General features: G+C 37.0%; 1 protein-coding gene across 1 annotated transcript in view; it reads right to left on the bottom strand.

Moving 5' to 3' along the window:
* LOC119559389 (putative inorganic phosphate cotransporter) overlaps window positions 1-9,617 on the bottom strand; it is a 31,837-nt gene extending 22,220 nt beyond the window's left edge. Inside the window, exon 1 of the mRNA XM_037872449.1 lies at window positions 9,472-9,617. Within this exon, the coding sequence (XP_037728377.1) occupies window positions 9,472-9,490 (19 nt within the window). The 5' untranslated portion in view covers window positions 9,491-9,617. The remainder of the gene's footprint in view (window positions 1-9,471) is intronic.
* Window positions 9,618-25,189: the final 15,572 nt, after the last annotated feature.

Below are 25,189 nucleotides of genomic sequence, written 5' to 3'. Positions count from 1 at the left end.
CTAGACTAGTGAACAGAGGCACCCCGCAAGGAGGTGTACTATCACCTCTCTTGTGGAATATCGCAGTAAATAAACTACTGCGGATTCTGGAAAGAGGAGGTTGTCAGGTCGTCGCCATCATCATTAATGGAAAATATCCACAAACACTTTGCGATCTTATGACCGCTAAACTTAAAATACTATCGGAATGGACGATAACGAACGGACTCGGGGTAAATCCCTCGAAAACGGAACTTGTTCTATTTACAAATAGATACAAAATTCCACAACTTAACCCACCCAATTTAAACAATTGTAATCTCTCTTTTAGCGATTACGCCAGGTACTTGGGGTTAGTACTAGATAAGCGCCTCAAATGGGGCTTAAACAACAAACAACAAAAAAGCAATTGGGCTAAGATGGGGCATATCCCCTAGAATAGTCAACTGGATATACACAGCGGTAGTCAAGCCAATCCTACTGTACGGAGTGGCTCTGTGGTGGACCGCCTTGCACAAACAATGACTGACTCCTCTATACAAAGTACAGCGAATGGCGGCTTTGTGTATTAGTTTAGCCCTTCGAACCACCCCGAATAAAGCGCTGAATGCGATCTTGAACCTCCCTAGTCTGGACTTAGCAGGCATGGAAAGGGCCAAATCGGCAGCTAATCGACTGAGGGACATAGGGCAGTGGAAACCCCAATTTTATGGCCATGCTAAAATTCTCCAGCATGATAAATCGATTCCGAAGATCACGGATCTATGCAAGTCCATTGAATATAGTCACACACCCTTTGAGGCCCTGATTCCTGATAGAGAGGAATGGGAGCATGGCCGACCGGGCACGACTGACGCAATCTGTTTCTATACAGATGGCTCCAAATTGGAAGGACACGTTGGCGGAGTTGTATACTCCGAACAATTAGTTATCAGGAAGTCATTCATGCTCCCTTCATTCAGGCTCCACGCTATAAAAGAAGCTCTAACCTGTTTAGGGAACTTTAGCCTCCAAAGAGGACACCTAAACATATATAGTAACAGCCAAGCGGCTATTAAATCGATCTACTCGACAAACACCAACTCCCGTACAATAGCAGACTGTCGCAGATCTCTCCACGTGATGGCAAATCAGTTTACTATCAGCCTAATATGGGTTCCGGGTCACCGGGACATCGTAGGCAACTGCATAGCGGACGAATTAGCCAGGCAGGGCACCACCAAGCCTCTCCTCCCAGGAGAGGAGAATGTCGGTATGCCCATGGCTACTTGCAAGCTAAATATAAAAACAACACCCATTGGCAAAACGCACCACAGTGTAGTATCTCTCACCAGACATGGCCTGTGATAAACAACAAAAAAACCTCGGAGTTACTGAAACTCAGCCGCACAGACTGTGGCTTGTTGATTCGAGCTCTTACAGGCCACTGGCTTGTTGGCGCACATGCCGGCAGGCTAAAAGCCCCGCAAAATGATTTCTGCAGAAGCTGTAGGGATGAGGAAGAAGTGGAAACGGTAGAACACCTTCTCTGCTTCTGCCCAGCCCTATGCAGACTCAGACTGAAACACTTAAGAAGTACCTTTATCGACGATCTTACCGAAATATCGGAGATTAATCTCAAAAACATAAGTACCTTTATTAAATCCTCCGGGTGGAAGACATGCTGATCAGCTTAACACAGGTTGAAACTACTAGAAACGGGACCCTAGAGAAGGAAAAAAAAAACGAGATCATGCGGTATCACAATGGACCCATTGAGGTCTGAGTGTGTCGGACTATAGTCCGACTTTCGAATTTTATTTTATTAAAATCGGACGACTATATCATATAGCTGCCATAGGAACGGTCGGAAAATTAGTGCGAAAATAATATGAAACAAATTATAGCTTCTGTGTTTTTATTGGGAATATCATTATTTGTTTTTTTAAGAATTTCGAATTAAACTTAAAAATTATAACTGCAAGGGTATACAAACCCTAGCTTGCCGAAGTAAACTTCCTTTCTTGTTTAACATATAACCTCCTACGCTTGGATATAACATTTTTTAATTAGTCCTGAATTTCGAATTTAATTTTATAAAAATCGGACGACTATAATGATATACACATATATATAGTGACGTATCTGCACTGCGATTTCTCAACGGCCACCAGTTCAAAGAACGAAACCGTTCACAAATAAACAGAATCGCCAATTTCGGCTTTGATTAAAAACGATACAGAAGCTCGAAATCCCGCAATGCAAACAAACAAAGAAAATTGATTAAGTCCGAACGTCAACAATGACGTAATTCCATAAACGTGAAAATCAAGTATAATCGCAAAATCTAATAAGACCGAATTATGTAAACATAAACAAAGAAGTGGCGATCGCATCATCCACTTGCGATTGCGTCACCTAATGCACTAACAGTAAATTCTAAGACGCAAACCGAGGTTTCATTCTAACAAATTCTGTAACATACAATTAGACTTTTTCCAACGTTCTAATAAAGAATAACCAACAAATAAAAAGGTTTCTCCTGATTTTTTTATTCGCAGTCGGTAGGATCTCTTTAAAAAAAAATATCCTTGCAAAAAAACAAAGTCGGGAGCTTACTGATCAATTAAAAGGATATTTCTAAACTACTAGGATATCCAGATCAGCGCGCGGAATTGCCCACAAGTAACCAATTTATTCGACTAGCTCGGAAGTGCAACTAAGAGATCCCCAAAAGAACCTAAGTGCAAATTAAAGGCACTGAAAAAATATTATTATAAATTAAATTTCAATCGACTACTGAATAAATCCAATTCGGTCAGTAATAAAGTTGAGTGGAATTTAATTAAACACAACAAAATGAACCAACAACCACCAGCTCAAGGGCAACCACAAATTGGTGTGGCACCCAATCCATTGACGGAGCAAAACTTAAATGAGCTTTTGTTCCAGATCCGGAATATTCCAACGTTTGAAGGAGATCCATCTACCCTAGGAACCTTTGTCAGAAGAGTTAACTACCTTTTGCGTCTGTATCGACAGACAAGCGTTATATTTGGAGCAATTGAACTTCAAATCACCGGTGATGCCCAGAGGATTCTGCAAGTTCTCCAGAGGATTCTGCAAGTTCTACAAGTCAACAACTGGCCAGATCTTAGAGCAGCCCTAATCGGCGAGTAAAAACGCAAACCCCTGTGGAGGAACTATTAAGGCGATTATACAATACTAATTTTCAAGGTAACCTAAGAAATTTTTTTAATGAGATCGAGCTTAAACAGTTAGTTATAGGCAACAAATTAGAACTTGAGGGAAGTCCAAATTAATTAATATTGTACACAGAAGCAATGTTTAGGACTACATAGAACCTAATACAACGAAAATTACCTGACAGAATTTTTATGACATTAGCAAGAAGCGATATTTCGACATTACTTAAACTGAAACAAGCGGCTCAGCAAGAAGGGCTATACGAAGAAAATGAAAATTTAAAACATTATAACATCAATGTTAATAAAATTCAAAAGCAACAACAAACTAATTTTACACGTAACCCCTACCCTTACACTAATTTGTACAACACCCAACAATTTAATCCTGACCCAGCTCTTTCAATTCAACCACACCCCAATCAACCCCAATGAATGGTTCCACAAAATTATAGGTTCCAATCGAATAACAGAAATAATACGTTTGACCAAAATAGGGGAAGTTACCAAGAGTTTCGAAGAAATTTAATTCAGGGACAGCAAAATAATACAATGAATCAAAGCCAACAGCCAAGTGGACGATTGGGCTCAGTACCCAACCAATCACAAAAGAGAGTCAGAGAAAGTAATAGTGGACAATCAAGAATGCAAGTAGACGAAAATTATCAACAAAATAAAGAGTACAAAGAAGATGTTTATGATGAAAATGAAAATTTTCAAATGCAAGCCTCGGACCAATTACATACATAGAAATAACTATAAATAATCATAATTATCGTTGCCTCGTCGATACCGGATCATCAATCAACTTAATGAAAAAGAATTTTCTTAACGGGAGCATATATAAAGATCCGACAATCATACGCACTATGACAGGTCATTATGAACTAAATGAATTTGTAAAAGTTGCATCTAATAGTTTATTTACTCAAGAACAAATAATTTATATTCACGAATTTTCTTTCAATTATGACATACTACTAGGACGAAAGTTACTAGAGGCAAACCAGGCAAATATTGATTATTTAAATAATCGCACTACTATTAGTGGGCGCATTTTTTTACACAAAAACAATAGTTTGAAAAATGCAACACAAATAAATGACTTTGAGGCATTGCTAAAATCAAAAAATTATACTGATGAAATAAATTATGCTGTTCAAAATGAATTGGCAGAGGGAAAAAATTATCGTTTAGAACACCTTAATGAAGAAGAAAAAGTTAAATTATTAAAATTAATTAACCAATATAAATGCATTCAATATCGTGATGGTGAGAATTTGACCTTTACGAATGTTGTTAAGCATAAAATAAAAACTCATCATGAAAATCCAATTTATAAAAAACCGTATGGGTATCCTTTTTCATTTAAAAAAGAAGTTGAGTCTCAAATACAGGATATGTTAAAGCAAAGAATAATTAGGCACAGCCAATCACCTTATTGCAGCCCATTGTGGATAGTACCAAAAAAGAAAGATGCTTCAGGTAAACAAAAATTTAGACTTGTAGTAGATTATAGGGGCTTAAATGAGATCACTATTAGTGATAAATTCCCATTCCCAATATGGACGAAATACTAGGCAAGCTAGGACGGTGTCAATACTTTACCACCATTGATTTGGCTAAAGGTTTCCACCAGATCGAAATGGACCAAAATTCCATAAACAAAACAGCGTTTTCCACAAAGTACGGACACTACGTGTACACACGAATGCCATTTGGATTAAAAAATGCACCTGCAACTTTTCAGCGATGCATGAACAATGTCCTTCGTGAATTAATAAACAAGCATTGCCTTGTATACTTGGACGATATAATTGTTTTCTCTACGTCCCTTGACGAACACCTTACTTCATTAAAAATTGTTTTTGAAAAACTTAAAAACGCTAATCTAAAACAAGGAAGAACGCTATAGTCGAGTACCTCGACTATCAGATACCCGTTACTCAGCTAAAGGGACCAAAGGGAAATGGAGATATGCAAGCAGCAAAGCGAGATTTAAGTGCGCCACCTACCGGCGGAAGACAGATTTAAGCATTGTGGGCGTTAGGGTAGGCGTGGCAAATTTTTTTTTGGATCAATCGATAGGTATTGACGAGACCAATACATTTCAGTTAAAATTTGTTATCTAGCATAAAAATTGTGGGCGCCACAGGCTTGGGCGGTTTGTGGGCGTTAGAGTGGGCGTGGCATATTCGCATAACAAACCTGCGCTGCGTACAAGGCTACGGAATCTAAATCTGAAATCCCAATACTCTATCTTTGATAGTTTCCGAGATATCCGCGTTCATATTTACGGTTTTTTGAAGTTTGTGGGCGGTTTGTGGGCGTTAAAGTGGGCGTGGCAAACTTTTTTTTTGGGTCAATCGATAGGTATTGATGAGAACAATTCATTTCAGTTTAAATTTTTACTCTAGCATCAAAACTGTAGAAGCCACAGTTTTGGGCGGTTTGTGGGCGTTAGAGTGGGCGTGGCACTCTACTGAAACAAACTTGCGCTGCGTAAGAAGCTCAGGAATCTGCTCGCCAAATCTCAATAGCCTAGCTCTCATAGTTTCCAAGATCTCAGCGTTCATCCGGACAGACAGACGGACAGACGGACAGACGGACAGACGGACAGACGGACAGACGGACAGACGGACAGACGGACAGACGGACATGGCTAGATCGACTCGGCTAGTGATCCTGATCAAGAATATATATACTTTATGGGGTCGGAAACGCTTCCTTCTGCCTGTTACATACTTTCCGACGAATCTAGTATACCCTTTTACTCTACGAGTAACGGGTATAATTACAACAAGACAAATGTGAATTTTTGTAAAAAGAAACCGAATTTTTGGGACACATAGTTGGACCAAACGGTGTAATGCCAAATCCTGAAAAGGTTAAGGCAATCAATAAATTTCCAATTCCCAAAACTCAAAAGAAATAAAATCATTTCTTGGTCTTTGCGGTTATTACAGAAAATTCATTACAAACTTCGCAGACATTTCAAAGCCTTTAACTAAATGTTTAAAAGCTGGTTCTAAAGTGACATTCAAGGATGATACATTTATTGCGGCATTCAATAAATTAAAACATCTTATTGTAAACGATCCCATACTGACTTGTCCAGATTTTGGAAATGAAAATTGTGGGCGCCACAGTTTTGCGCGGTTTGTGGGCGTTAGAGTGGGCGTGGTAACCTGTTTTTATGCTTTAGATAGGTATTGATGAGAACAATTCATTTCAGTTTGAATTTTTACTCTAGCATCAAAACTGTAGGAGCCACAGCTTTGGGCGGTTTGTGGGCGTTAGAGTGGGCGTGGCACTCTACTGAAACAAACTTGCGCTGCGCAGGAGTCTCAGGAATCTGCATGCCTAATCCCAGTATTGTAGCTCTTATAGTTTCCGAGATCTCAGCGTTCATCCGGACGGACGACAGACGGACATGGCTAGATCGACTCGGCTAGTGATCCTGATCAAGAATATATATACTTTATAGGGTCGGAAACGCTTCCTTTTGCCTGTTACATACTTTCCGACGAATCTAGTATACCCTTTTACTCTACGAGTAACGGGTATAATTACCTAACTTGTACTGATTTATACTCCAAATTTGGAAGCGCGATTGAATTAAACGGAAAGGACTGGATGGAAGTTAAAAGAGGACTTTTTCGAATATTTAATTCAATGGGAAAACCCAGAACCTTGAAAACAGATAGGGATAGTGCTTTTATGAGTATATCGCTTAAAAATTGGCTGGACGCAGAAAACGTACATATTCAGATAACAACAAAAATGGAGTATCAGATGTAGAAAGATTACACAAAACAATTAACGAAAAAATACGTGTGATCGAGACCAGCGACAATACGGAAAATAAACTTATCAAAATGGAAGTAATCCTGTATACTTACAATCATAAATAAAACACAATGCAACAGGTAGAACACCAGCTAATATTTTTATTTATGCAGGTACCATTGCATATAATAGCCAAATTATAAAAGAAGCTAAAATAGAACAACTTAATAAAAAACGACAAAAATTTGAGGTAAATACCAAATTTAGAAAGGCTTCCATAATTCAAGGGAAGTTACACAATCCTTATAAAAAGACAGGAAATATAAAACAAATAGATAATGATAATTTTGAGGAAACTAACAGAGATCGAAAAATAAAACATTACAAAACAAACTTCCAGAGACAAAAGAAAGTTAATAAAAGTAAATATTTGCAGGAGGACCCAGATCAAGACCCAGCGCTTTGACTTTTATCTTTCTGACATCAACGTTAATATTAATGATGCCAATGGGTAACAACTAATTTATAGAAATTAACCCTATAAAATCATACAATGGCTATTTGTTATTTTTGACCGACACAATCAACATCCCAGATAGTTTTGAATACCATTGCCTCACAATTAATATTACAAAAACGGAAGAAACATACAAAAATTTTCTATCACAAGCGTTTGGCTTTAAGGAAATAAAACAGATTAAATACTTAACGGAAAAACTACAAAGAGAAATGAATGGGTTAATAATTGTTAGGAGAAACAAAAGATGATTAGCTAATTTTGTAGGAACAGCTTACAAATATCTTTTTGGAACATTGGATAATAATGATAAAGAAGAATTAGAAGAAAAAATCAATGTAATAGCTCAAAACAGTGTACAGGTAAACGAACTAAATAATATAATCGATACAGTTAACAAAGGCATCGATATAATAAACAAGCATCTCGAATACAACGAAAACGAAAAAATTCTTGAATTATTGGTATTTAATTTAGAACATTTCGCAGAATACATTGAAGACCTGGAAATGGGAATGCAGTTAGCAAGATTAGGAATAAACATTATCATAATTAGGACAAACATTAATTCTGAGATACTTCTGAACATAAAAGCCTCAACTTGGCTTAGGTCAGATTCAAACGAAATTAGAATTATATCCCACATACCCAGAGAAATAAAGAAACTTCCCGTATACAAAATATTACCTTATCCAGATGAAAATAATAAAATATTACAAGATAACACCCAAAACAAATATTACGTATACAGAAATAGTTTGTATAATAAAGAAACAAAAAAAAACTGTTACCAACACATGTCTTTTAGGTCTCGGTAATCAAACATATACTAGTACACAAAACGCTATTAACTACCCAAATTAATTATGTCGAACCAAATATTATAGTTACACGGAATTTGTCAAAATCTATACTAAATCAAAATTGTATTAAAAATGAAATTGTAATTGAAGGAAACAATATGATCAAAATACACAATTGCTCAATTGCAATTAACGATTTATCCATAAGCAATTATAATTCTGACTACACACAAAACATATACACAAGAAATAATGTCACCAAATTAGACCCAATATCATACATACAAGCAAAAGAAATATTTTTTGAACAAAATAAAGAAAACCAGATTTACAAAATAATTGTAATTGTAACACTGGGTCTCTTAATATTAAGTATATCACTGTACCTACTTTATAAATTAAAGGAAATACGTAAAAGAATACTTATAAAATACAATAACACAAAAGGTGACGACCCAACAATAGAAACACAAGAGTTACAAGAAATACCAAAGCAATACCCCAAAATCACATAAATAACCATATGATTTTGTCTAAGTGATGGGGGAGTGACGTATCTGCACTGTGATTTCTCAACGGCCACCAGTTCAAAGAACGAAAGCGTTCACAAATAAACAGAATCGCCAATTTCGGCTTTGATTAAAAACGATACGAAGCTCGAGATCCCGCAATGCAAACAAACAAAGAAAATTGATTAGGTCCGAACGTCAACAATGACGTAATTCCATAAACGTAAAAATCCAATAAGATCGCAAAATCTAATAAGACCGAAATATGTAAACATAAACAAAGAAGTGGCGATCGCATCATCCACTTGCGATTGCGTCACCTAATGCACTAACAGTAAATTCTAAGACGCAAACCGAGGTTTCATTCTAACCAATTCTGTAACATACAATTAGACTTTTTCCAACGTTCTAATAAAGAATAACCAACAAATAAAAAGGTTTCTCCTGATTTTTTTATTCGGGCGAAGAACGACTCATGTAAATATATATATCATTTTTTGTATTTTTAAATTTAATAATTATAACTGCAAGGGTATACAAACTTCGGCTTGCCGAAGTTAACTTTCTTTCTTGTTCTTCATTGTTTAAGCACCCAGTAGCATTTAATATATATCCATATATTTCCTTTGCTTATAATAACAGTTCTGTTTCGCTCTTTATTTCTGTTTTTCGCTTATTAATTTATTTACCTTTTAAATCGATGCTCATAATTATTGTTTTCCCTTTTAGGTAAATCAGAAATTACGTCTCGGTCGGTTTCAAAAATCAGACATCCCCCACTCACTTCCAACCGTGTCGATAAATAAAATTCGTTTGGACGTAAAAGTTAAAGCTCTACCCAATACCGTATACAACTGCAATTAGACATAAAGATTGAGGCTCTGTTTTATAAGCTTTATCAAAATGAAGATTACTCGAAGCGATAACTGGGTGCTAATTGCCGAATTAAGAACTTGATATTGTCGACAAGCAGCCACTATTAACAAACATCAGACATCGCCATATGTGCCAGTCATTTAATGGTTTTACTCTCAATTTTATCTCTAAAAGTTCGGTTGCCATATGTTAAGCAAACAATTGTAAAATGAGTATTTTGAGTGTACATATGATTAAAATTATTATTAAGTTACAAATTTGTATTTTTAGTTGAATTAAATTATACTACCTGCTGCAAATATGCTAAAATGGAAACTAAAATAAATTTAAAAAAATTTGTTTAAGCTGCGGATACTATCTAAAATATTATTTTTCTTGATAATGTGTAATACGTCAAAAATTGGGGATTATCAAATGCTTACAAGTTCGAGGGTGTTTTCAGAATCGACCAGTTTTTAAAGAAATCGCGAAAAACCTGTACTCAATAACTAAATTTAGCTACGGTATTGCAGAGATTTTTAAGAGCAATTATGTCAAAGTAAAGTGTTTAGATCTTAATTATAGCTTTCCATCGAAATGTTAAACATTTCTTTAGCATAAGGCTAGGAACTGTGACCCTTTAAATTTTATCCATCTCTAGCGGGCTTTTCAAAAAGTTGTGGAGCAAATGTTCTTCAGCTCAATCGGTTTAATACTACAAAAATGTTTCCAGGTCCGTAGCTTAGATAAGGAAGAACGCTATAGCCGGGTACCTCGACTAGTGAGCCGTTATGATTTCGCCAACGAATTGAAATGTATTAAGATGAACGGCATTCAGCTAGGGTTGAGGAATATTAAGCTGAATTGCAATGATTTCATTTGTGATGCCCCAGCGAAAGCCATGATTAGTGGCTTAAAAAGTCATACGGGCTATCATTGCTGTATATAATGTACGCAGATTGGCACTCGTGTAGGCGACAATACTGCATACTGGGTCAAAAAAATAGTAATGAAGACTAAAAATATTTTCTTGACAAAGTAATATCGCTCTAATCCTTAGGAATTGGCATGATTACTTAATTCCCTCTAGACCCCATGCACCTTCTTGATTTGGGAATCACCAAAAAAATTATTAAAATGATAAAAAATAATAGCAACATAAACTTAAAGCTTAGTAACGACAAAATACATACATGAATTTAATAACCGTTCTATGGCTCTCGCTGACTTTATTTCGTCTGAATTCAATTGAAAACCAAGAAACTTAAATGAATTAAGCAGGTGGAAGGCCACCACTCATAAAAATATTTTTCTAAATACTAGAAAAATCGCCATAAACATGAAATCGCCCTAGCATTAAGAAGAAAGAAAAATCGATCTTATAGCTCTTATAGGAATAATCGGAAAAAAAAAAATTAAGAAAATTATATCTTTGATATCTTTTTTAACATAAAACCTCCTAAGCCTGGAAATAACATTTCTTAATTGGTTTTGAATTAAATTTTATCAAAATCGGACGACTATATCATAAAGCTGCCATAGGAACGATCGGAAAATTGGTGGGAAAATAATATGAAAAAAATTATAGCTTCGATGTTTTTTGACATATTATTTTATACTATTGGGAATATCATTTTTTGTATTTTTAAATTTAATAATTATAGCTGCAAGGGTATACAAACTTCGTCATGCCGAAGTTAACTTCCTATCTTTTTAGAACTAAACTCTTGAACAATTTTGTGTGCAAGGGCAAACAAAATTTTAGAACACGTCAAAATAACAAATTTAAAAAATGTATATTACATTAAAATAATAGTTTTTTTATTTTTTTTTCTAAATGGGTAAAATAAAACATAATTTGTTGTCATTAGTGAGTATATTTCTTAGAACTATATTGAGAATTGGTTCTTAGATCAAATTGAGATATGAACCCTTTTTGCGTGTCGCCTAGCGCGATGTGTCTTTGGTGCAGCGGTGCTCTCGACTGCGAACCCAGCGGTCGTGAGTTCGATTTTCTCTGCAACCACGAAGATTTTTCTCAAGAAGTAAGTTGTTTTATATTTATGTTATTTCCCTGATTCTATTTAATGACTACCTTTAAGTAGGAGAAGGCAAGGTTATTATTCGGCCGCTTAACGCATGTTAGTAAACTGCCAATTAGAATCATAAGAACAAATAAATATAAAAATCAAACAACTTAGTTTTTGAGAAAAATCTTCTTGGTCGCTTCGAGAATTAAACTCATGTCCGCTGGGTTCGCAGTCGAAAGCACTACCTCTGCACCACAGACACATCCCGCTAGGCGACGCGCAAAAACGTTTAATATATTATTTTGTTAGGATCTAAATTTTATTCTCACTAAAGACAAAAAATTATGTTTTTTGTACCCAATTAAACTAAAAAAACTGAAATTTTAATGATTTTTGTCTGTTACTTTAACGTGTTCTAAAATCTTTTTTGCTTTTACCACCAAAATTGTTTAAAAGTACAATTCTTAAAACATGTACAAAAATAAATAAATGTTGACTCTTTATGGGCTCGAACTCACGTCTTCAGATAAATTAAAAGTTCAACGCTTTAGACCGCTAGGCCATCGATATACTAAAACTTTAGGTCGATTTTCTAGTTTCAAAAGCGATTTTAGATTACTTTTTGTTCTACGAAATATGGTTATTTCGCCCTAAATATGAGAAAAAATTAATAGCACATGCTCGGAAAAATTCGCCTTAAATTATACAGAAATTTTAGATTTTAGAATAATTAATTAATTACAAAACCAGGTTTTTGGATCTTTTTGGTTTTGTCTGTTCGGGATCAGATTTCAATTTATTGACAGACTTTAATTCGTCCGTGATAAATCCATTTTGTAATTTCACTTCTACCACTCTAACCTTTTCGTCTTTCCCCTTTGGACTTTTCCAACAATTCTATCGCGCGGCAATAATTGTGTTTTTGCTTGATTGCTTTAACCCTCTAGTGCCCAAGACCGCCTCCAGACGGGTAAGGTTAAAAACACCGTTATTTTAGTCTTTTCATTCCTTTTGACTCGGTTTTGCGTTTTTTCTAATTCGGGGAAGTCCAAAAATTAAGTTCGTTGCGTTTGGAATACATACTAGAGCTTGCGCAAGCTGCTCATTTGAAGCAGAAAATTTGTGCAACTCGGACGAAATAATTATTTGCAAATTAAGTGCAAAATATAAATATTTTTTTTAAATATTATAAAAAGTTTGTTGCTGGAAAAAAAATTGTACCGTGTTGCTGATAGTCTCAAGGACTCAAAAAACGAAACCCACACTAAAAATAAGATTTCGTTAGCTTTCTATAGCTTTTATAAGGTATCCCGTCTAGAGGCGGTCTTGGGACAATTCGGGAAAAAAAAATTATAAGGTAAGTTTGAAAGTGGAACAACCTATGACATATTTAAGTACAAATAATTGCTTCAGTAGACATGGAGCGACGACAAGTGAATAAGCTATCAGCTCTTTCCGACGTGGAGATTGAAAAATTTGTAAATTCAATTGATATTGACATTGATACGGACGGAGAAGAAGAATTGGAGAAAGATTTGACTGATGATGTTTGCGAGGCAGCGCGTCCTGTCAATGAAGAAGATGAAGAAGCGATTGAGCAAGTTATACATATGTCGGATTCTATGTTGGCTAGAGAGATTTGTGTAACTTCAAGCGGAAGTCCTACTCCTTTTGCAAAATTGTTGTCACCCTCAAGTTCGATTGCATCCAATTCACCTCAAGCACAGAAACGCAAACGCAAAGCGCCTGCTGAGCAAAATATTGCTCATGTTAAAGCAAGCACAATAGCTGAATGTGTAGGATCTGTTTGGGCTATAGACCCAAAATCACCGCTTTTCAAAAAGATGTTGTGGCACCAAACGAACCTACACCCAAAAAAAAATCGTCATCAATATGCCATTATTTAGGTGTTAATGTGATACTATTGAGTGTCAAAAAATTTTGATGCTAGAATAAAAATTTTAACTGAAATGTATTGTTCTCATCAATACCTATCGATTGACTTAAAAAAAAGTTTGCCACGCCCACTTTATCGCCCACAAACCGCCCCCAAACTTCAAAAAATCGTAAATATGAACGTGGATATCTCGGAAACTATCAAAGATATAGAATCAGGATTTCAGATTTAGATTCCGTAGCTTTGTACGCAGCGCAATTTTGATACGCGAATATGCCACGCCCACTCTAACGCCCACAAACCGCCCAAGCCTGTGGCGCCCACAATTTTCATGCTAGATACAAAATTTTAACTGAACTGTATCGGTCTCGTCAATACCTATACCCTAACGCCCATAACGCTTAAATCTGTCTACCGCCGGTAGGTGGCGCATTTCAGTCTTGCTTTGCTGCTTGCTTATTTCCATTTCCCTTTGGTCCCTTTAGCTGAGTAACGGGTATCTGATAGTCGAGGCACTCGACTATAGCGTTCTTTCTTGTTTAGTAAGAATATGTGGTCACATTGACAATATTTCGCAGTAACTTGATACTCAAAAAAAGACCAATAATTTATTTATCATTTTTTTTAATACAAATTTGGCTTTTTTATTGAAGTTATATGTATATTTTTAATTTTATATGCCGTCGACCAGGTGTACATACGTGGATAGGCGGGCCATCTGCATAGAAACGTTGTCCTCCGTAGTGAACTTTAATGAGAAAAAAAAATATTGCATTCAAAAATTGCAAGCGATGTCACCGTCAGCGCTTACATGCTTACATATTTATATACATACTTACATACTTATATATATATATGCAGTGTGTACCTATGAATTCGAAGATCGCTGTAACGAATAGATACACATTCCTGCGTAAATATGTATGTATGTAACCGCAAAGTACATTACATATTACATATTATATTATTAGGGATGTACTTACCTGATTCAATAAACACTGGCTCCTTGCACTGAAATATTTGTCTCTTTTACGCAATGTCGAGCTCACAATGATTTATCGATAACTGCGCTTGCTTGCACGATAGGCGCAGTTCGAATTTCGAAAATAAAAATACAATTATTGGTATCGACGAGACAATGGATTTGGTTAAAATGACACTAATTAGGATCAAAAAGAATTTTCATACAATGTAGTATACTTTTGACACTCACTTAGGATCAAATTGATCCCAAAAATTAGATCCTAGGTGTAGAGTAATTTTCACCCACACTTATCAAATTGACACTCGAAGATTTTTTTTTGGGTGTATAAGAGCTAGAATGTTGGGACTTGGCATGTAGACTCTTGGGATTCTTGCGCAGCGCAAGTTTGTTTTAGATAAAGAAATAAATGTTGCTTTCGGCGCACCTCTCTTCATTTCTTTAGAAATCCTGCTATCAGTTCTCCTCCGCCTCCGCCTAGGATTTGACAATCTCATATTATATACAACAAATGAAAACACTCAAATTCCCGTTACTGTCGAGTGTCAATTTGATAAGTGTGGTTGAAAATGACACTACACCTAGGATCACATTTTTGGGATCAATTTGATCCTAAGTGAGTGTCAAAAGTATACTACATTGTATGAAAATTCTTTTTGATCCTAATTAGTGTCATTTTGACCAAATCCATTGTCTCGTCGATACCAATAATTGTATTTTTATTTTCGAAATTCGAACTGCGCCTATCGTGCAAGCAAGCGCAGTTATCGATAAATCATTGTGAGCTCGAATTTGCGTAAAAGAGACAAATATTTCAGTGCAAGGTGCCAGTGTTTATTGAATCAGGTAAGTACATACCTAATAATATAATATGTAATATGTAATGTACTTTGCGGTTACATACATACATATTTACGCAGGAATGTGTATCTATTCGTTACAGCGATCTTCGAATTCATAGGTACACACTGCACATATATATATAAGTATGTAAGTATGTATATAAATATGTAAGCATGTAAGCACTGACGGTGACATCGCTTGCAATTTTTGAATGCAATATTTTTTTTTCTCATTAAAGTTCACTACGGAATACAACGTTTCTATGCAGATGGCCCGCCTATCCACGTATGTACACCTGGTCGACGGCATATAAAATTAAAAATATACATATAACTTCAATAAAAAAGCCAAATTTGTATTAAAAAAAATGATAAATAAATTATTGGTCTTTTTTTGGGTGTGAAATCAACAATTTATTCGTTTCATATTGATACTAAAATCGTATCAAGTTGACCCTAAAAATGGCCCTTTTTTACCCCGAATGAGTATCAAGTTACTGCGAAATATTGTCAATGTGACCACATATTCTTACTAAAAAATGCCAATGCGTAGTGTCCTTTTGACATCAAAAAGTGTCAAATTGATATTTTCGAAAATATCAAAATGACACCAAAATAGTGTCAATTAGATGTGCCTCGTATCAGAGATTTTTTGACACTCAATAGTATCACATTAACACCTAAATAATGGCATATTGATGACCATTTTTCTTTGGGTGTGGTGTCGACTTAATGGACGGACTTATTGGTCGATATAAAATTCCCGTAAAGAGCAACAAGTATACAAATCGACTATTTACACATATGCATGATTTAGCCATGGTAAACGCTTACATTTTGTTCCACCGAATAAGCCACCCGGACGCTAATAACACAAAATACCAATTGCCAAACTTCCGGTCAGAGGTTGCAAATGTGCTTTGCATGCTACAAACTCCTTATCTGCCAAAAGGACCCGGGCGCCCGCGACAAGTTGATGGAAAGGAAAATAAATGCACAGGGAAGAAAACTTTCCTTCCGATTAATGATGTACGCTATGATAAAGTCGAGCATTTAACAATGTTCTTATCACGCGCTGACAAAAAAACCTGTAAGCTTCCTGGTTGTACATCGGAAACTCAAATTGTCTGCCGCAAATGTAATATAAACCTGTGCTTTTCCCAGAAAAAAGACTGTTTCTATGATTTTCATCACAAATAAGTAATCAAACTTTTTTTACCCAAATATTTGAAGCTTTGTGAATTTAAGTAACTTTAGTTTTAATTGTTGTTTTATTTTTTTTTGGAGCCTTTCTTTAAGTAATTTATAATAAAACGTGTAAACAAAAGAATTGATTACTTAAATTTTTGTTGGCCTACCTTCCCTAAGCCGCCTCTAGGCGGTCCAAGGATATAGTCCTATAAAACTCGATCCATGCAAAAGTAAAAGTTGTTCTAAAACAAACATTCACTTTTGATACATAATGAATCCAAAAATAATTTTTTTTTTGGAAAAGAAAATTTGGGCACTAGAGGGCTAAATACCTCTTGATCTAACTTTCTTGAAGCTCCTACGAAATTTGATCCGATGTCTGAATAGATTTTGGCAACTTAACCTCTTCTTGCAAAAATCTTCTTCACTTACCATTTCTAGATGTACGGCAATGCATACCTTATATGTTTTTAGTCCAAGACTCTTGGAACATTTAACAAAACTAGGATCTCTTGAGAAGTATTTTGTCTATACCTAGCACACTTGTCACATTCTCTTAAATACTTCTTCAAGGAATTCTTTAGCCCGAAAATCCAATATTTTCTTTGGATATAATTTCGCATAAGGTTTATTCCTCCCTGCAAAGTTTCTTTATGAGCTATTTGTATCAATAAGTTTGTTAAACGCCACTTGTCGAAAATTGTTGTATGCTCAACATTAAATTCTGTATTGGAATCTTGTAGTCTCCCTCACACTCGAAGTATACCATCCTGATCGAAAATGGATTCAACGACATTATCCTATTACGTGTCTTAATTACTTTTTTTGTTTCCATACACTTTATCTATAGACTGAATTTATATATCTCTAGTTTCTTAATAAAAATCTTTTCAGATAGTTTCAGCTCCTTTACGGATAGAAAAGAAGGATACAATTTATTCTTTACATTTAATTGAATGAATCTAGTTAAATATACTATGATTCGCAAGATTTTGAATTTATCGAAACTAAATATTCTTTGGATTGCTGTCGAGGGCAATTCTCTTTTGGCTCAGATAGCCATTTCAGACCTTTCCACCATAAATCACAGGTAATCTATTGACTAGAACTTGTTCCTCTAGATGCTAAATCTGCAGGACTTTCTTTAGACTTCACGTGGTTCCATTCGGTATTCGTTAATTTTTGAAAGTCATCCGTTCTTCGCCCAATGAACAAGGTCATGTTCACTATCACTGTTCGGACCAGAACCCTAACATTGACTCTCCGCCAGAAACAAAAATGTTTCCATAAATTTGTAAATATGTTTCATCCGCCGAATAGCTCTTATATTCTAAGCCGAGCCATGCTGCGTTCGGACGGCGGATAGGGAGTAACCAAAAAATGTAAAGGGCAAGCGAACGCACTAGCTACTTGGATCACATTAAAAACGCAACTAAAAACTTAAGCGCTGTGTTTTATTTTTTATCGAAAAGGTTAACTTGGCCATTAGGGATATAAACTACTATCCCCACAATCACCATTTTAAATCCATGCTAAAGTGATAGTGGAAATACTCCAAGCATAGATTTATATCTTAGTATCAATGAATTCAATTATTTGTTTGATCAATATACTAAGCAAGTGAGCTGCACATAACTCTAGCTTGGGAATAGTTTTTCTGTTTTTAATTAGATTAATTCTACTTTTGCTTTTATTTTTTTTATGATGACATAATTCCCTACTTTAGCATATACAATTGCTGCATATGCCTTTTCGGAAGCGTCAGCAAATCCATGAAGCTGTATTATTGAAGAACTCTTGAACCTAATCCATATTGGGACTCGAATCTTTTCCAACAGCAAACCTTTTTATACCCGTTACTCGTAGAGTAAATGGGTATACTAGATTCGTCGGAAAGTATGTAACAGGCAGAAGGAAGCGTTTTCGACCCCATAAAGTATATATATTCTTGATCAGGATCACTAGCCGAGTCGATCTAGCCATGTCCGTCTGTCCGTCTGTCCGTCTGTCCGTCTGTCCGTCTGTCTGTCCGGATGAACGCTGAGATCTCGGAAACTATGAGAGCTAGGCTATTGAGATTTGGCGTGCAGATTCCTGAACTTCTTACGCAGCTCAAGTTTGTTTCAGTAGAGTGCCACGCCCACAAACCGCCCAAAACTGTGGCTCCTACAGTTTTGATGCTAGAATAAAAATTTTAAATGAAATGTATTGATCTCATCAATACCTATCGATTGACTTAAAAAAAAATTGCCACGCCCACAAACCGCCCACAAACTGCAAAAAATCGTAAATATGAACGTGGATATCTCGGAAACTATCAAGGATAGAGAATTGGGATCACAGATTTAGATTCCGTAGCTCTGTGCGCAGCGCAAGTTTGTTACGAAAATATGCCACGCCCTTTCTAACGCCCACAAACCGCCCAAGGCTGTGGCGCCCACAATTTTCATGCTAGATACAAAATTTTAGCTGAACTGTATTGGTCTCGTCAATACCTATCGATTGACCCAAAAAAAAATTTGCCACGCCCACTCTAACGCCCATAACGCTTAAGTCTGTCTACCGCCGATAGGTGGCGCATTTCAATCTCGCTTTGCTGCTTGCATATCTCCATTTCCCTTTGGTCCCTTTAGCTGAGTAACGGGTATCTAATAGTCGAGGTACTCGACTATAGCGTTCTTCCTTGTTTTTTTATAATTTACCCAATAATCTTTTTTTTTCTTGGATAATTTTTGATCCTATTCACTCTTATTTATCCATAGATTTTTAATAAAAAATGTTCCTAAAACAGTCACAGGAGCCAACCATCCCAAAGGGTCATATATTTTTGATAATGTTAATAACACTATCCTTTTGATAGTCTTTTCAGATTTCCCGCAATTTACTTTAAATTAAAATAAATCCTTTTGCGGTTCCCATTAAACCCCCATGGATTTTACGCTTTCATTTTCAACAAGAGTTAGAACTTTGTTATCTTCTGTGTCTTCTACATTCTGCATTATTTTTAAACTGTTCGAAATCCATTTTTATACCCGTTACTCGTAGAGTAAAAGGGTATACTAGATTCGTCGGAAAGTATGTAACAGGCAGAAGGAAGCGTTTCCGACCCCATAAAGTATATATATTCTTGATCAGGATCACTAGCCGAGTCGTTCTAGCCATGTCCGTCTGTCCGTCTGTCCGTCTGTCTGTCTGTCCGGATGAACGCTGAGATCTCGGAAACTATGAGAGCTAGGGTATTGAGATTTGGCGTGCAGATTCCTGAGCTTCTTACGCAGCGCAAGTTTGTTTCAGTAGAGTGCCACGCCCACTATAACGCCCACAAACCGCACAAAACTGTGGCTCCTACAGTTTTGAAGCTAGAATAAAAATTTAAACTGAAAATAATTGTTCTCATCAATACCTATCGATTGACTAAAAAAAAAAGTTTGCCACGCCCACTTTAGCGCCCACAAACCGCCCACAAACTTCAAAAAATCGTAAGTATGAACGTCGATATCTCGCAAACTATTAAAGATAGAGAATCGGGATCTCAGATTTAGATTCCGTAGCTTTGTACGCAGCGCAATTTTGTCACGCGAATATGCCACGCCCACTATAACGCCCACAAGCCGCCCAAGCCTGTGGCGCCCACAATTTTTATACTAGATACAAAATTTTAACTGAAACGATTGGTCTCGTCAATACCTATCAATTGATTCAAAAAAAAATTTGCCACGCCTACTCTAACGCCCATAACCCTTAAATCTGTCTTCCGCCGGTAGGTGGCGCATTTAAATCTCGCTTTGCTGCTTGCATATCTCCATTTCCCTTTGGTCCCTTAAGCTGAGTAACGGGTATCGGATAGTCGAGGTACTCGACTATAGCGTTCTCCCTTGTTTAAAATGAATACCGCCTTTTTTTGATTCTTGTGAAATTAATTGAATTAAGTTATCTATGCAATCAGCTCCAGTCATTAGGTCTTCCATATAGAAATCATTCCTAATTATTTCACTTACATTCACTTACAAGAGTAAAAGGGTATAGTAGATTCGTCGGAAAGTATTTAACAGGTAGAAGGAAGCGTTTCCGATCTCATAAAGGATAAAGGAACGCTGTGATCTCGGAAACTATAAAAGCTACAATACTGGGTATACAGATTCCTGAGATTCCTTCGCAGCGCAAGTTTGTTTCGTTAGTGTGCCACGTCCACTCTAACGCCCACAAGCCGCCCAAAACTGTGGTTCCTACAGTTTTAATGCTAGAATAAAAATCTTAACTGAAATTTATTATTCTCATCAATACCTATCGATTGACCCAAAAACAGATTGCCACGCCCACTTTAACATCCACAAACCGCCCACAAGCTTCAAGAAATCGTAAATATGACCGATGATATCTCGGAAACTATCAAAGATATAGAATTGCGATTTCAGATTTAGATTCCGGAGCCTTGTACGCAGCGTTAGTTTGTTACGCGACTATGCCACACCCATTCTAACGCCCACAAACCGCCCAAGCTTGTGGCGCCCACAATTGTTATACTAGAACTTGCGATTTCTCTTGTTGTTTTTGCATTTATCAGCAATATCTACTAGAACTCTAGTAGATAACAAGAAAGAACGCTATAGTCGAGTGCCTCGACTATCAGATACCCGTTACTCAGCTAAAGGGACCAAAGGGAAATGGAAATAAGCAAGCAGCAAAGCAAGACTGAAATGCGCCACCTACCGGCGGTAGACAGATTTAAGCGTTATGGGCGTTAGGGTATAGGTATTGACGAGACCGATACAGTTCAGTTAAAATTTTGTATCTAGCATGAAAATTGTGGGCGCCACAGGCTTGGGCGGTTTGTGGGCGTTAGAGTGGGCGTGGCATATTCGCGTATCAAAATTGCGCTGCGTACAAAGCTACGGAATCTAAATCTGAAATCCTGATTCTATATCTTTGATAGTTTCCGAGATATCCACGTTCATATTTACGATTTTTTGAAGTTTGGGGGCGGTTTGTGGGCGATAAAGTGGGCGTGGCAAACTTTTTTTTAAGTCAATCGATAGGTATTGATGAGAACAATACATTTCAGTTAAAATTTTTATTCTAGCATCAAAACTGTAGGAGCCACAGTTTTGGGCGGTTTGTGGGCGTAAAAGTGGGCGTGGCACTCTACTGAAACAAACTTGCGCTGCGTAAGAAGCTCAGGAATCTGCACGCCAAATCTCCATGGCCTAGCTCTCATAGTTTCCAAGATCTCAGCGTTCATCCGGACAGACAGACGGACAGACGGACAGACGGACAGACGGACATGGCTAGATCGACTCGGCTAGTGATCCTGATCAAGAATATATATACTTTATGGGGTCGGAAACGCTTCCTTCTGCCTGTTACATACTTTCCGACGAATCTAGTATACCCTTTTACTCTACGAGTAACGGGTATAAATACGGCGCAGATGCAGTGCCATAAGTGAATGTGGTCAATTTATAAATTAAAAACATTAATTAAAATCATTTAATTAATGATTATGTCAAATATATCCTTTTGAACTCGTGGACCAACGCACATTATGTCGTTAAATTTTTGTTATCAGTGGTTTTTGCTGAGACATCAAAAACTACTCTTAATTTGGTTGCCAGGCTTGAATCTCCATTTACAGCCTGATGCGGTAAAAAGTACTTACCATGTTTCTGCGCTTTGACCATATGTCATGAATCCATATATTTATGCATGAATTTACCATAGTCTAACCTTAGTTTTTTAATTCGCTTTAGTTTTTTCTTCAGATTCATAAAAAGTGGCATTGCCTGTTTTTTTGAGTCTCCTAAGGTGATTGGAGTTGTCACAATGTACCGTCCATCTGAATCATTGTTTGTAGTTCTTAAGAAATGATTTTTACATATTTTAGATTCGATATCCTTTTGGTCTTTTTCCTAGACTTCCCAATACCGATCCATATCTTTTAATTCTATGTTTGTTAATACAATTGTCTTTTTACCTTTGGGTTTTTTGCATCCTAAGACAATCCACCCGAAATCTTTATTTTTTATCGCGGAGGCCATGCATGGAACGGGGACGCTTTGATGGCGATACCGCGTTGCCGGACCACAGGCGATGCTGGGACTGCGCTAAGGTTGAGCTAACGTAGGTTAGCTGCTATTGAGATATTATAGGAATACGAGCTCTATACCTGGAGTTGGAAAGCAGAACCGCGAAGCTATGAGTTGCGTTGATACTGATTTATTCTTTATTTGACACGTGCTTATATACTACTTCGAGCTCGGAAGTTTAGTGTAATGAATGAATTTTAATCATGGAAGCATGTCGCGTAGTTGGCTCGGCTGGAAAATGTATTGTCAGGTCAATGTGCCGTTAAGTCGGTGGGACGGAAAGGTAGTGAGACATGGGTGCTACTGAGCGCCTGGTACTGTCTTGGCTGCTGCTTAATTTGTTGGGTGCTGGTCATGTTGAGCACCCTTGGGAACGAACATTGAGGGGTACCCTCATTTAAGGCGTGATGTCAGTCAGCCCTTGACCGAATTGTATAGAAGCAGCTAACTCTTTCTATCAGCTGTGAAGGCTCATGTTTGTGATTAAAGTCCTTCATATCTTCTTGATGCTGCTTAACGTCGAAATTGATTATTTGGCACGTCAGGTGGACCTTATGCAACAAAGGTTAGATATTTCTTGGTTAGATTTAGAATTGTTGTACAAAAGTCAGAATTTTTGTTATTAATAATTTTTTATGTTAATGAAAAGTCGGTTTTATATTATTTGGTCTTTTCCTTGCAGTATATAATTCAGTCATCTGCAAGAACCATTATTTGTAGCGGTTTATTCATGTTTGGATGAGTCAGTGTCCCTAGTTCTTGATTAGCTAAATATATCTTCAGGCTCTATTATTTTATGATCCATCAATGATAAGATCGTTTATTGAATCCCATCTTCATCAAGAGATTCTGCCGTTTGATATCTATTTATCAAATTTGTTATTATTCACCGGGTTTTCATCTTTCGTTTGCTCATAACCAAAGTTCATTCCCTCGAGGTCGTCTACGTCTTCTTCCAAAATAAGGGTAATTTCCGTATCAGATGAGGTTTCTTTATTGAAAAAATCTGTGACTACATAACCAAGCGTTGTGCCTTCCGCCAGAAGTTTATTAGGTCCTAGTCTAAGAAGTTCAACAGTCATTAAACGAGGATATACACCAACCCATAAGTTTAGTTCAATGGGTCCAGGTTGCCGAAAGTCAGGATCTGCAAACGACAGTCCCTCGGGAATATTAATGTAATGTAATGTAATGTAATCGGTAATGACGGTTGGCTTGTAATGAATGTGGGAATAACATACTAGTGTCTTAAAACATGATGTACATGACGAGAGCTTTAGTATTGATCTAATTTCTGTTGTTATTTTTCATCTGATTCCAGATGTTTCAATCGGTGACGACATTTCCTTAAGAGAAAGCAGATCTACAATCCTCCTTGAGATAACACCCACCTGTGATCCAGAATCTATTTCAACGCGACTTTTTTGAAGTTGACCGGTTTGCCCTTGTAATGATACCTTCGCGGTCGCGAGCAGAACGTATCCTCTAGTGTTGTCGTAGCCTGCAATGGTTACTGCGCCGGTCACTTGACTGCTAGTCGTTCCAATGTGTAACAGTGAACGATGCCGTTGTTGGCAGACTCGACAAGTGGCCAGTGATCCACAATTTTCAACCTTATGAGCTATAAACAAGCAATTTCTCCATGCTCCTTCTACTTGAAAAACAAATTGGCGCCACGTTTTGGGGTTCATTTCCTGAAAACGGCTATTCGCTCTACGGTGATGTGGTCCTAGGTGACAAATCTTACAGCTCTCTTCATTGTGAACTGACTGATGGCGGAGCGTTGTTATAGGCTGTGCGCTCGTCTCCAGCATGCAAGCGCGCCGCTCAATAAGCGTCAATACACTTCCAGTGCAGCTAGAGCCTGCTGGTCTCCTATTGCGTCACAGACTAATATTTTGGTACCTGCTTTCGTCGTTGCCAGGTTTCGTCGTATCCGCCTTGTGAGAAGGCTGTGTCGGTCAAAATGATCCTACCTTCACCGAGGAGTGAGCCTTGTAGTATATGCAGCTTCTAGCTGGCTGAGTATGGTTTATTATGCACTAATTTCCCAAATAATACGAGAAAACGGGGCCAATCTAGATATTCGCCATCATACTACTGATTGGCTGTAGAGATAGATTTGGGCTCATTGGAGCGTAGTTTTCTCGAAGCAAGGTCATATATTCGTAATATCGAGATCATTGGGTCTGCTCCAATAATTCCTATAGAACCTCCAGGTGTCGTTGTAGGGCTGGGGTGATCGTTGGCGCATTGGACGCCAGAATTAGAAACGATTCTAATTCGTTGCAAAGTCTCTTTAGTTGGCGGAATACCGTGTCGATCGACGAATCACTCTTGATTTTCTTAACTATTGGGTCCTTTGTGTTGTTTTAGATTCGCCGAGGTACCTTTTGGGGGCCGCTTGACGCCATGTTGTCATTAAATGATGATATTTCTCGATCAACTCCTTTAATCCTGTTATCCTTAAGGCATACTCATCTCCAGTGGGTAATGTCAACTGGTTTAGCTTACCAGCATAATAGCC

Source organism: Drosophila subpulchrella, unplaced genomic scaffold (genome assembly GCF_014743375.2).
Source record: "Drosophila subpulchrella strain 33 F10 #4 breed RU33 unplaced genomic scaffold, RU_Dsub_v1.1 Primary Assembly Seq24, whole genome shotgun sequence".
Taxonomy (NCBI): domain Eukaryota; kingdom Metazoa; phylum Arthropoda; class Insecta; order Diptera; family Drosophilidae; genus Drosophila; species Drosophila subpulchrella.
The sequence above is the reverse complement of the archived record's forward strand: the minus strand, read 5'-3'. Positions and strand labels throughout refer to the sequence as shown.